Source organism: Barbus barbus, assembly GCF_936440315.1.
Source record: "Barbus barbus genome assembly, chromosome: 7".
Lineage (NCBI taxonomy): Eukaryota > Metazoa > Chordata > Actinopteri > Cypriniformes > Cyprinidae > Barbus > Barbus barbus.
The window spans coordinates 12,925,667-12,938,978 of NC_136735.1; the positions used below are offsets into that span (position 1 = coordinate 12,925,667).

The following is a 13,312-nucleotide window of genomic DNA, read 5'->3' on the forward strand; positions in this document are numbered from 1 at the left end:
TGTGTAGTTGTATTGATCGGCGTGTAGCTCCAGCCAATGAGAGCGTGGCTACTCTGGTCACGTGTACTATTATTAGTCTCTTAGCACCGCCTCCCAGAGAAGTGACAGCGACACTGACCAATGAGAGCAAAGGCGATGGCGTCGCATGTGTTTGTGATTGGGTGCTGAACCAGTAATGGGCGGGGCTTATTTCGTGGAGTTTTTGTGACGATGTGAAAATGGCGGCGAATGATCTACTACATTAACTTTGTCGTGAATTCACTCAGTGGAGCTGTCTAAATAATGCTTACTTTCACTTAGAATAGAAAAGTTACTAGACGAGTCTAGTCGGAGTGCACATTAATAGTATAAAATCCACGAGGACTGTTTTAACCGCTGGATTTTCCCCACTGTGAGCCCGAGTTTAAGTCTTATGGTTTTATTTGAAACTTGAACCAGGATTAGCGTGTGTTACTCGATAAATATACGCTCCTCATTTCTCGCCTCACTCTTCATGGTTGACTGAAATATTAGACGCTATATGTATCAGCAAGACCCCATATCGCTTTGTAATTTTAATATTTTTTCGACCGTGTTTGTGGGCTGATGCTCGTTCAATATCCTCAGCAGCGCTTAGCTTGACGACCTAACGCTAGCTATCATGGTCGTTTTAATAACCTGCTGTTTTTTCATTCTTGTGTGAGATTATAATATCATAGTTTTGTAATATTAGAGAACACGCTGAAATCGTGAAACCCGCTTCTGAAAACAGTGATTTTATACAGCAAGTATTCATGTAGCGCAATTTCACAATTAACACTGTATTAAAGTGAGCATCAAACACATTGGGGGGTATTTCTAACGCGATAAAGTGACATAAGCGCGTTTCCTGGCTCGCCATGGACGACCCCAAGCCGCGTTACAGCAAGAGACTGGTGAGTGCAGCACAGTGGACACTTGGACAATAAAATGCTTTGATTTGGAGGGTACATTGTGTGTATATATACTGCATTTGTACAGAAACTAACTTAAGCTGGTGAAATGTTGCTGTCATATGAGTGGGAAAAAGAATCTGCTAGGCGTCACTTAAACGACCTCAAATTATTAAGCGTTTTATTTACTCTTTATCGGTTTAATGCGATTAAAACATTTTGAACAGATGTCAGTCTCAGTTAAAGATTTCTTAAAAACTATGGCACTCTAGTGAAGAGGTTGGATACAGTAGATATTGATGTTTTTTGGCTGACTCGCAGAAGAACCACGTGACCAGCAAGTGCCAGAAACCACTGACCCTGACAATTTTATGATCGAGACGTTTCCATTGTCACATCAAAAATCAGTAAAATAATAATATACTTAACAAAGCGTTCTTGCAATGAACGATGATGAGGAAAAAAAAGATTGACTGGTTGGCGCAAATATCATGGTATTAAAAATATTTACCAAAAGTATTTCTTCGTTCCTATATAATATATATATTCTTTTTCAAACCTGTGATTTTAAAATGGTCGTATTTCTTTGATCCAAACTGATAGGTTACTTTCGCTCTATTAATATTCATATTTTTGTATTAACCTCAACAATAACTGTTGAAAGCATATTCAACAACATTTACCTCACATGTGAGATAAAGCCACCAATATCATAATGTTAAATTCATATTTAGTTATGCATATTTATATAATATGTAATTATATTATTCAGATCAACACATGACGGTCTGATCAAGTTGCATTTTAAAACACTTATTTGAATGCTTAAATCCACAAAATATTGTTAATTGACAAGTTAATGTTTAAAAAATGCTGAATGTTAGTTGCTGACATGGTGACTTGTGCATGCAGAAAAATTATTAATGTTTTTTTTTTAACATTGTGGTTCTCTTGTTGATTCTGCTTTTAGGGAAGTAGTAGCAGGTAGTGAAGATAACTAGGGCTGCGAAACGATTAATCGCATTACTATGTGTGTGTGTGTGCTGTGTATAGTTGTGTATATCTATAATATGTTTATGTGCAGGGCTCGCAAAATTTCTAAATCCCTGGTAGCCCTTCGGGCACGTACTCTTCAGATTTTGGTAGACCGAAAATTATTTAACTAGCCCAAATAAAATAAAGGCCATAAATGTCAATCAAAAACATTTTCAATACACAAATATCAACGAATATCAAGGAAAGAGTTTTATTTTACTATTTACAAGGTATCTGTAGAATTCTTAAAAATCTATTTAAGGCAACTTGAAAAATTATTTCTTATACCATTTAACATATTTAAAACTGTCTAAGGCCTTAACTCTTCAATTTAGTTGTATCCAATTTAAGGACCCGTGGGAGCAATGTTTCCTCTAATTTTTTGTTCTTGCTGAGCAAAACTTTTCTCTATTGGGCGGACATTTCGGTCACCTGAGCAAAAGCATTCTTTATACCAGACCTGTACAGCATGCACACAAAAAAGTGTGTAACTAAATGATGTGACCCTTGATGTAACTAAATGATGTACATTTTAGGTTACCTGAGAAAACATTTTTACTGTACAATACACTGCAGTTCAAAAGTGCTCATCAAGGCTGTATCTATTTGATAAAAAATACTGAATATTATTTCACAAAATAATATTGTGAAATATTATTGCAATTTAAAATAAATGCTTTCTATTTTAATATACTTTAAAATTTAATTAATTCCTGTGAAGCAAAGCAGTATTTTCAGTGTCACATGATTCTTTAGAAATCATTTTAATATGCTGATTTTTAATCAATGTTGGAAACAGTTGTACTGCTTTTTTATTTTTATACTGTATTTTTTGGGACCTGTGATATTTAAAATAAAAAAAATAAAAAAGTTAAAAAGAACAGCGTTTAGTCAAAATAGAGATTTTGTTACAATATAAACTATTTAAAAGTTTGGGGTCAGAAATTTTTTTTTTCTTTCTTTTTTAAAGATACTTTAAAAAAAGTTTAAAGCAAGTTAAATAATCTTTATTCAGCAAGGATGTGTTAAATGGATAAAATTTATGGTAAAGACTTCTATTGTTAGAAAATATTTCTATCTTGAATAAATGCTGTTCTTTTAAACTTTTTTTTTTATTATTATTAATCAAAGAAAAAAGTAACGCAGGTTCCAAAAAAATATTAAGCAGCACAACAATTTCAACACTGATAATAAATCAGCATATTAGAATGATTTCTGAAGGATCATGGGACACTGAATACTGGAGTAATGATGCTGAAAATACAGCTTTGATCTCAGTAATAAATGCTATTTTATAGTATAGGTATTAAAATAGGAAACCAATATTAGAAATTGCTATAATATTTCACTATATCAGTTTTTTCTGTATTTTTGAAATGAATGCAGCCTTGATGAGCAAGAGACTCAAAGTCAAAGTCTCAAAAACAAGATCGATTATTTATCAGGTTTATAATATAGCCCTAACATAATATATTACCAAAACAAACTATTTAAACTGATATAATAGAATAGAATAGAATACAAACTGAAGCAAAACTTAAGCTGAGATCTGTAAGTTAAATATTAAAACCGTGAACATATGAATTCTTCTATAGCTGTCTAAACATGGTTATGAAGTACAGTTTGTACAATACTCTTGTGTGTGACTGTACACGTTTCAGAGTTTTGTTACCCATCCTCCGCTATTTCCAGCACTTAATCAAGCCACTCTTCTTTAATACATGAGGACGTTTTATTTCACGTGTCTTTGCGTTTGTTGTCTCTCGTGTTGAGCACACTTCAACCATTGAAGTATTCAGTTTCTACAGCGACTCATTTGGTGCATATCGTTCTCTTTCTATGAAACCGGCTCTAACTCTGTCGTGACATCAGCTCTATAGCGGTTTGCCCGAGCATTGCTATTCTTTCCCTTTTACTGGCGGCAGTCAATCAAATGGCTTCCCAACTCATTTTGTGTGTGCGCGAGGCACATTATTTCTTCTGCACGGCCGTGGTGGAAGAAGGTCGCGGTCGCTCATCTTAGAGGTAACACTGTATGGGAGCCCTGTATATTAAGATAGCCCGTTGGGCAGGGCAGTGATACATTTTGGTAGCACGACTGGAAAACACAATAGCCCCGGGACGTCGGGCTAGCGATTTTGCGAGCCCTGATGTGTGTGTGTGTAAAATAACAACAACAACAAACTTACATTTTGAATGCAATTAATCACGATTAATCTTTTTGCAGCCATAAAAAGATCTATCAACCTTTTGCTCTATATAGATTAGAATTTATCATCTCTGATGTTAGGGTGGTTTGAAATCATAATGTTGGCTGGATTGTAACATTTATCTTCTGAAGACAGGACAGTGATTGAAAGTAAGGAGGATTGGATGGATTTTTGTGTGCAGACTGTTTTTGTAGCGGCTGAGGTAGTGGAGGACGAATGATTAGATTGGTTTAGCAGACCATGTGATGAGACATGTGGAAACGGGGAGAGGAGTGGGAGGGGGCACTGCAGAGGCGAAAGGATGACAGAGGAGAACAGACGGCAGATTTTCTCATTTTGAAAGTAATGCGGGGATGGAGAATGGGCAGGAGATCCTTACGCTTGTCGACGGGGGGATGCTGTTGATGAGACGCAGAGGCAGGAAGAGGAAAAACCAGCAGAGGGATGAAGATGTGACACTGAAGGTGCGAGGTGTGTAGTGTCTCATTGCCCTCCACAAGGGCTTCCTCTTAGCGCACTGCAGTCTAGGGCCTCGCTTAGAGAGATGTGATCAAACGCTAGGGAATAACAAGAGTGCATGGAAGGTTTTCATTCTGCCATCAGTTGCATTGTCCATTTATTTATTTTTTTTATACTCCATCCTAATTCATCCCCCTCCTGTGTTCCCATATTGTGCTTCGTTATTGGTGTCAAATTTGGGACATGTTGTACTGTTTCACCATTTGCTGCTTTTGTCAGTGGGAGATCTGACAGTTGTGAACGGAAGAGATGGAAAGATGCAGTGAGTGATGCAGTGACAGATGCAGGGATTGCGCACAGGCCCAGAGGAGGTAAAAAAAAAACTGCAGCGTCGTTGGCTAGGGATGGGCACAAGCCCTGAATACTTGGCAATGTCAACACCGATTAATCATCATGATAAATGTGTCTTCAAAAATATCTCTTCTTAATGTTGTTTACAGTTGTGTTTTGGGCGGTTCCTTGCTGTCTGATTGGCCAAGAATAGGAACATGGTGTACATGGTGTGACTTTCAGTTTGTGACAGCAGTTTTAGATGGGCGTACACACAGGACATGTTCTTGTATTCAGAAACAACCAGACAAAGCACAATTGATGTATTGGAACAGAGCACAGGTCCTGAAACACATTTTTAATACTAGTGCAATTCTCAATTGTTGAATAAAGAGTTGTGAGACAAATAATCATCTGTTGGGCTATTGTCTGGTAATGTGAAGGTTTTTAATCTATAGGGCTTGTTTGCATGCTCATAGAGGTGCACGTGGTTTGATCAGTTATCTTTTGAATGGGTTTGTTGCAAATTTTCTATGATACTGCACAGTCATACCCAATTCATTTGATTGATTTTTTTTTTTTTTTTTTTTTTTTCCTCCCCCCTCTTTTTTGCTCGATGTCATTAAGAGGGTGTGACGGCAGGGCTTTAGGAAGCGTGTGATTGGCTAGTGGTTCCCACATCACCATAGAGACATTGAGGGCAGAGGCAAGGGCGAGCAGAGGAGGGTCTTATTGTTTTGTTCTCTGTGTGTGTGTGTGTGTGTGCGCGTGTTACTCACATGCTCTCCGTGAGCTGTGGTGCATCTCGGCATCATTAACATTGCAAACAAGCATTATTTCAGATAGTATTTTTCTTTCTTTGTAGCAGAAATTCTATCCACATAATTTGTAAGCTACTGTTTAAAATATTGGGGTCAGCAAGTTTTTTGTTTTTAAGAATGATCAAAAGTGACCGTCAAGGCTTACGTTGTTACAAAACATTTCTATTTCAAATAATTATTGTTCTTTTTAACTTTCTATTCATCAAAGAATCCTGAGAAGAAAAGCAACATGAAAACCTTCCACAAAAACACAAATTAGCACAACTGTTTTCAGTTAATAATAATAATATAATAATTCAGTAATAAGAAATTTATCTTTAGCAACAAATCATCATATTAAAATGATTTCTGAAGGAACATGTGACACTATAGACTGGAGTAATGAATGCTGAAAATTTAGCTTTGACAGACTAGGAATACATTACATCTTAAGTATTAACCTATTAGCTATTGATCAGTTTTTAGTAGTTAGCAACTTATGAGCCATATGAGCAGTTCTTCTCCAAGGCTATTAACAGTGAATCCTTGTGCATCAGTGTGATTTGTGATGTCTTATTTCTTTTTATTTTTTTTATTTATTTATGTTTTTTCAAATTTGTATTAATTTTCAAACATTACAAGCAATTTCAAATCGAACAAGATGGAAAATAATAATTATAACAACAGAAAAAAATAAAAATATTATGGCTCACCCCTCCAATAAATCAATCTGAGAAAGAAATGAAATGGAGAATGACATAATTGTACAAACAATATACCTTATTTGTACTTCAATATACTACACCTATTTAGGCATCATTAAACAAACCCTCTAATAAGAATAAAGGATATATCTAAGCCCATATATATCAGAAATTGGTCCCACCTTCTATGAAATATGGCATCTTTGATATAAGAAGCACAGGTTAAGTAATCTAATGATATATATTCCAGTATGACCCTGTGCCACAGTGCCTTAGATGGGGCTTTATCACTTAAACATAAAAATACACTTTGCAAGTTCCTAACATTTTGTGCAAGAAAATGTATTCTTTTGAACTGGTTGTCTAAGATATCATCATATATTCCAAACAACATGTGTTTTGGACCACAGCCAATAGTACTAGACAAAATAACATTAAGTTTTTGTTCAACCATAACCCAAAACTTCTGAATCTCCCTACAAAACCAGAAACGGTGAATAAGATCCCCTTTCTCTGTTCTACGTTTCGGGCATACAGGCAAACATCTGATATCTTATTAATAGTTGGTGTGTGTGTGGGCTAGTGCTCATGATGGGAGAGTTATTTAGTGTATGTATGTGTGAGATTGTGAGTGTAGGTGTGCGCTCAAATAACCCAACAAGTTGAAGCTGTGGTAATTATGCAACATTTGTTCAGCATTCGAGGAGGAGTGTATGCAGAGAAATAGTGTTGCTCTGGCATCGGTTTTTCATTCTCATTCGCTCATTCTCTTGTCTTACAGCGGTCTGGCACGCGGCGGCGTTACCAAGACGATGGCATTTCCGATGACGAAATCGATGGAAAGAGGACTTTCGATCTGGAGGAGAAGCTTCACAACAACCGCTTCAACTCAGACAGAGTCAAACGCATGGAGGGCAAAGGTGAGAAAGAGATGCAGCTCTTTATGGAACTCTTCAAAGATCTTAATGATGTGTGTAATTTAACACTACCTGTTGTTTTTGTTGATTTTTTTTTTTTTTTTTTTAGACCTCACATTTGAGTACATTCAGAGATATGGGCTCCGGGACCCCATTATCTTTGAGAGACCTGATGGACTTGGCATTAAGTAAGAGATTGTCCTTTTTTAATGTAATTTTTCCTCTGTCCTTTATGGTTCCTTCTTTCTTTACACATTTCAGAATGTTTAGAAATTTTACATTTAAGTTTAATCTGAAGTTGCAATATTTCCTTTTTAGAATGCCAGATCCAGACTTCAGTGTAAATGATGTGAAGTTGTTTGTAGGTAAGTGTTTTTGTGGTTGAATACGCTGATGAATTTCATGTTGACTTGCATCAATGGTGCTTCAGCATCTACTCCCTGCTCGTCTCTGTTTACAGGAAGTCGGCGTATGATTGATGTGATGGATGTGGCTACTCAGAAGGGGACGGAGATGTCAATGGCGCAATGGAGGCGCTACTATGAGACTCCTCCCTCTCAGAGAGAGAAACTTTATAATGTTATCAGCCTTGAATTTAGCCACACTAAACTAGAGACCCTTGTCAAAAGACCTGCCACGGTAGGTACCTTAACGCTTAAAAGGATAGTTCACCCAAAAATGAAAGTTCTGTCATTAATTACTCACCCTCATGTCGTTCCAAACCCGTAAGACCTTTGTTCATCTTCTGAACACAAATGAAGATATTTTTAATTAAATCCAAGAGCTTTCTGGCCTTGCATAGACCGCAACAGAACTACCATGTTCAAAGCCCAGAAAGGTGGTAAGGACATCGTTAAAATTGTCCATGTGACATCAGTGGTTCAACTTTAATTTTATAAAGCTACAAGAATACTTCCATGTCAGTCAACGAAGGCCTTGTGGGTTTGGAACGACATGAGGGTGAGTAATTATTGACAGAACTTTCATTTCTCTTTAAAACGCACCAAAAAATACTAATATTTAGATCCGTCTGTGATGGCCATCATTTTTTCTATGTTACAGGTGGACATGATTGACTGGGTGGACAACATGTGGCCACGACACTTAAAAGAAAGACAAAGAGATTCTACAAACACTATCACTGAGATGCAATACCCCAAAGTGCAGAAGTGAGCATATATTAGATCCTTAAATATAGTTTGCGTTTATGAAAGCTTGGTCTTCTTTTACATCTTGAGATGGCTTTAAAACAAAAAGGGTTTGTTCACTGGGAAATAAGTCTGCTGTATTATGTTTATGTCCCATGTCTCACACAGCCCTCTTTGTTCATTCTTGTTATTCAACAAAGCAGCAATTTTCTCCTATTTCAAATTTGCCTGTTTTGTTTCCAGGTACTGCCTAATGAGCGTGCAGGGCTGTTACACAGATTTCCACATAGACTTTGGAGGCACATCTGTGTGGTACCACATACTGTGGGGCTGCAAGGTCAGAGAACACTGTATAAATACACTACTGTTCAAAAGTTTAGGGTCAGTAAGAATTTAAAAATATTTTTCGTGTTTTATGCTTACCAAGGCTGCAATTATTTGATATTTACATTTTGTCATTTAGTAGACGCTTTTATCCAAAGCGACTTACAAAAGAGGACAATGGAAGCAATCAAAACCAACAAAAGAGCAAAAATATGCAAGTGCTATGACATGTCTTAGTTAGCCTAACACAGTACATGTCGCAAGGTTTTTTTTTTTATTATTATATAATAAATAAAAAGAAAACATATAGAATAAAGAATAGAGCAAGCTAGTGTTAGTTTGTTTTTTTGCTTTCTAACAAGCAATTAGTAAATGAATAGTGCAAGTCCAAAAGGAGCAAGTTTTTTTTTTTTTGAATAAATTAGAATAGAGAGAGCTAGAGTTAGAGGGTCAAATAAAGGAAGAGGTGTTTTTAGCTGATCCTTGAAGAATCAAGAAAAACTAAAATGTTTACAACAACATATGCTTACAAATAGTTTCTATCCTACACAATTTGCAATCCTTTACAATTCACTATTTGCTGAAAAAAATTAATATTTTTTTTTTGCACTAAAGTTTGAGGTGCAACATTTTTCATGCTAAATAATAAAATTTTTGTTTAAAAAACAAAACATTAAACTTAACATTGATAGAATCAATCTTCTGAATGCAACATCTATATAAAGTTTTAATACTTTGGTAGCGATCACTATGAATCTGTGACTTTACAGTTACAAATAAAAGCCCCCATTAACCAGACATTGAAAATCAATAATACGGGGTACATACTGCCACTTAAACAAGTTAATTCATGTAATATCTATTGTAAAATTAGACATTTTAATTTTATTTATCAATTTATTTTTTACATTTCTTCAAAATATGTGTTGGGATGCAAATCAAGCATGTGACAGAGTATGAACTAAAAAAATATACTATATCGGACTATATAGAATAGACTATATCAGATTTCATACTCGGGCCTGGAAGGAAGCAGCATTTGGAGCCTCTTTGTTTCTGATGCTATAATAGTCTGAATGGGTTAACAACGGGTGTGGCTTTCATCGTCAAAGGTAGCTGAGGGATGTGGTGATATTTCAAGCATTCGTACCAACTCTTACGAAGGACTGAGCAAAAGTGTGGAAATCGATTTAACGAGTTTTTTTTTTTTTTTTTTTTTTTTTTTTTTTCTTCACGCTCCTCAACTGATGGATTTTTTGGTGACATCTCGGGCACATACAACAAAATAGCCTCTTTTTTTGCTCCAATTTTTAAAATATAAAATAAATACAGTAATATTGTGAAATATATTACTATGTAAAATACTGTGTTCTATTTGGGTATGTTTAGAATGTAATTTCTTGATGGCAAGGCTGAATTTTCAGCACCCAAGACTTCAAAATATTTGTCACTTTTGATCAATGTTTTGATAATTTCTTAAAAATCTTTGAACCCCAGTCCTTTGAACAGTAGTATACATGCTAAAATCATGGTTTTTCGAATTTATGAGTTCACTGATAACACCATATGAACTGTTGTATTGTGTGTAATTAGTTTGCTGTCAAAACACCCCAAAATGGTTTTAGCCTAGATGAGCTTGATTTGGATGTCTACTACAGGTGTTTTGGTTAATCCCACCCACGCCACAAAACCTGGAGCTTTATGAGAACTGGGTGTTGTCAGGAAAACAAGGCGACATCTTCCTTGGTGACAAGGCCACTGATTGCCAGAGGATTGAGCTCAAGCAGGGCTACACGTTCATTATTCCATCAGGTGAGTATATGCAGGCACACACATTTGTTTACATGAACAGAAACACTTGACTGTAATATATTTTGTGCTTGTTTATTTGGGATCTCTTAGATTACCATGTTTTCATGGTTTCAGTTTTGAATGATTAGTTTGAACCTTCTTAAATTACATGTTTGCTGTGAATTAAGCCTACATAAAACAGTTTTAAAAATTTTTTTTTTAATGTTAGGTTGGATCCACGCGGTGTATACTCCAGTAGACACACTTGTGTTTGGTGGGAACTTTCTACATAGTTTCAACATCCCCATGCAACTGCACATCTCCAGCATTGAGGACAGGACACGGGTGAGTCCAACATTTTACTGCAACCACCATTTTCTTGTATAACTTGCATGACCTTTTATGGGCTTACTAATTTATAAGTAAATCTCATAAAACCTGCAATAACATGACCTGGTCATCTTTTTCCCTAAATTTAAGAGATAGAATATAAGAATATATATATATATATATTTTTTGGTACCACATTTGGACTGCTCGTATCATTTTGCAAATTAAGCACACTTCTTTTCAGTTTTCATCACAAATAAGAGGAAAAGATAATTGTAATTACCGCAATCCAATAATCATTGTAGTATTTCTTGTAATGATTTTTGTTTTTCATATGAAAGAGAACCTTTGACTAATGTTGAAAAATTTCCTTACTGCTTTACAGTAATGAGAACGAGTTTCCTTTCTCACACAATTATTGGGAATTTGGCAGGAAAAGGTGTATAATTTTCATGAAAATAATAACTGGAATAAAAAATCATAATGGTCTCTGGTTGTTCCTCAGGTGCCAACTAAGTTCCGCTATCCATTCTATTATGAGATGTGCTGGTACGTGTTGGAGCGTTATCTGTACAGCATAACCAACTCCTCCCACCTTATTCCTGAGTTCCAGAAATACTCTCTGGGAATTGGTCAGTACATTAACAACACATTCACATCCTAACAGATTTGATTGTATTGAGCACAGATAAGCTTAACGCTACTTCTCTCTTGTTGAATCTAATATACAGGCTTGAAGCAGGAAGACTCAGGCTGTGAGGTACTAAATGGTCATGTAAAAGAGGAAAGAGATGACAGCGATGCTCCCTCTCCACCTAATGCACCAGGGGTAAAGCTTCACTTGACTCCTTTGGAGCTGGAGGGGCTGTGGCTCCTGGTGGGGATGCTGGAGTCGTTGCCCTCACATAAGAACTGTGTGCCTTCAGGAATACACAATGCTGCTGCCCTGCTGCATGACATACGGGTCAGAACTCATGCTCATTGTGCTTTACACTTCTGGTTATTTTGATGTACTTGCTGGTGTGGTATTTGATTTTTTTTATTTTTTTTTATGCTTAAAAAATGTCGCTTGAGATGCAGGATGTCAGTGGTTAATTTTAGGTTTTGTTGCTTAAAAATCTTGTTGGCACAGTGGTTTTGAAATTTAATGAAAGTGTTTTTGTTTTCTCTGTCTTTTAGGCATTATTGAAAGAACATGCCAATGACATCCCTAAACTCTCTTACACCGGAAAACCTATTGTCAGATGGCCAAAGAGGGTAAGATCACAGTAATAGTGTCTTTAAATGGTTAATTTTTAACTTTCTTTCCAGTAAAAACATTAAGTGAATCATGTAAATAACTAACATATTAGAGTTTTTCTTTTCATTCAGTTTTTGTAATTTGTCATTTTTGTGGTCAGTGTTTGTAATTTCATGCCATACCATGGAATAATGAATTTGTAAATAATGTTTTTAAAATGTTTTTTCCTGATTTTTAAAAAACATATATAATGAAAATTAGCTTGTCAGGACAATTATTTTGTTCTTGCATACATTAATGGTGCTATCAAAATATCCCTTTTTTGTCTTCCTTTTGATTTTATTGTGAGCAAAATATGACTGGAACATTTTCTTTGCTGCACTGATAGTTGTGACTGTCTAAATATGTGAATTAAACAAATTAAGCTTGTTAACTGCTTTCAAAAGGGAACATGATGGATAAAACAAACCATAAATTTGCATTGATGAGGAAGATGCATTTTATTCAATTCTGTTTGAATATTCTCACCACACTGCAGCACTTACCTCTGATTTCTCTTTGTCCCTCTTCCAAGCCCCCCTGGTACCAGCCTCCTCCTCCCCCTCCACCGGTTATTCGTCCCAAGCTGGCAAGCACTCCCATCATTCCTCGGCCAGTGAAACCAGCCTCTAATATGTCAGTCTTACGACGGCGCCGTGTACGCTGTAAACGCTGCGAGGCATGTCTGCGCACAGAATGTGGCGACTGCAACTTCTGCAGAGACATGAAGAAATTCGGTGGCCCTGGTAAACTCAAACAGACCTGTGTGCTGCGCCAGTGTCTCGCTGTGAGTGTCTTCACATTGTGCATTTTACTTACAATGTAGCCTTCCTTTGGTTGCATATATTGAATAATATATTTATTATATTATTCAATATATGCAATATACGCTTTGACTTTTTGTGTTCTCTCAATAGCCTGGTCTGCCGCTCTCTGCTGTATGTGAGATCTGTGGGGAAGGCAACCAGGACACTGGTGAAGAGCTCATGGAGTGCTCCAACTGTGCCGAGATTACACATCCTAGCTGTTTGAAGGTACAAACATTATTACTACAGACAGCAACTCAGTAGACTT

The 13,312-nt window shown here is 36.2% G+C and overlaps 1 protein-coding gene across 3 annotated transcripts in view; it reads left to right on the top strand.

Annotated features, from left to right (window-relative positions):
- Window positions 1–13,312, top strand: part of LOC306872769 (lysine-specific demethylase 2A-like) — a 30,428-nt gene that overhangs the window by 399 nt on the left and 16,717 nt on the right. For 2 of the 3 annotated variants that reach the window (XM_079421538.1, XM_079421539.1), the window contains exons 2-14: window positions 7,231–7,369; window positions 7,476–7,554; window positions 7,685–7,731; window positions 7,827–8,005; window positions 8,429–8,535; window positions 8,758–8,851; window positions 10,497–10,650; window positions 10,859–10,974; window positions 11,465–11,591; window positions 11,691–11,923; window positions 12,139–12,216; window positions 12,774–13,025; window positions 13,156–13,272. In XM_079421538.1, coding sequence (XP_079277664.1) covers window positions 7,231–7,369; window positions 7,476–7,554; window positions 7,685–7,731; window positions 7,827–8,005; window positions 8,429–8,535; window positions 8,758–8,851; window positions 10,497–10,650; window positions 10,859–10,974; window positions 11,465–11,591; window positions 11,691–11,923; window positions 12,139–12,216; window positions 12,774–13,025; window positions 13,156–13,272 — 1,722 coding nt within the window. Of the gene's footprint in view, window positions 1–181; window positions 915–7,230; window positions 7,370–7,475; window positions 7,555–7,684; window positions 7,732–7,826; window positions 8,006–8,428; window positions 8,536–8,757; window positions 8,852–10,496; window positions 10,651–10,858; window positions 10,975–11,464; window positions 11,592–11,690; window positions 11,924–12,138; window positions 12,217–12,773; window positions 13,026–13,155; window positions 13,273–13,312 lie in introns of those variants that run through there. The other variant, XM_079421537.1, reaches the window with a different exon arrangement.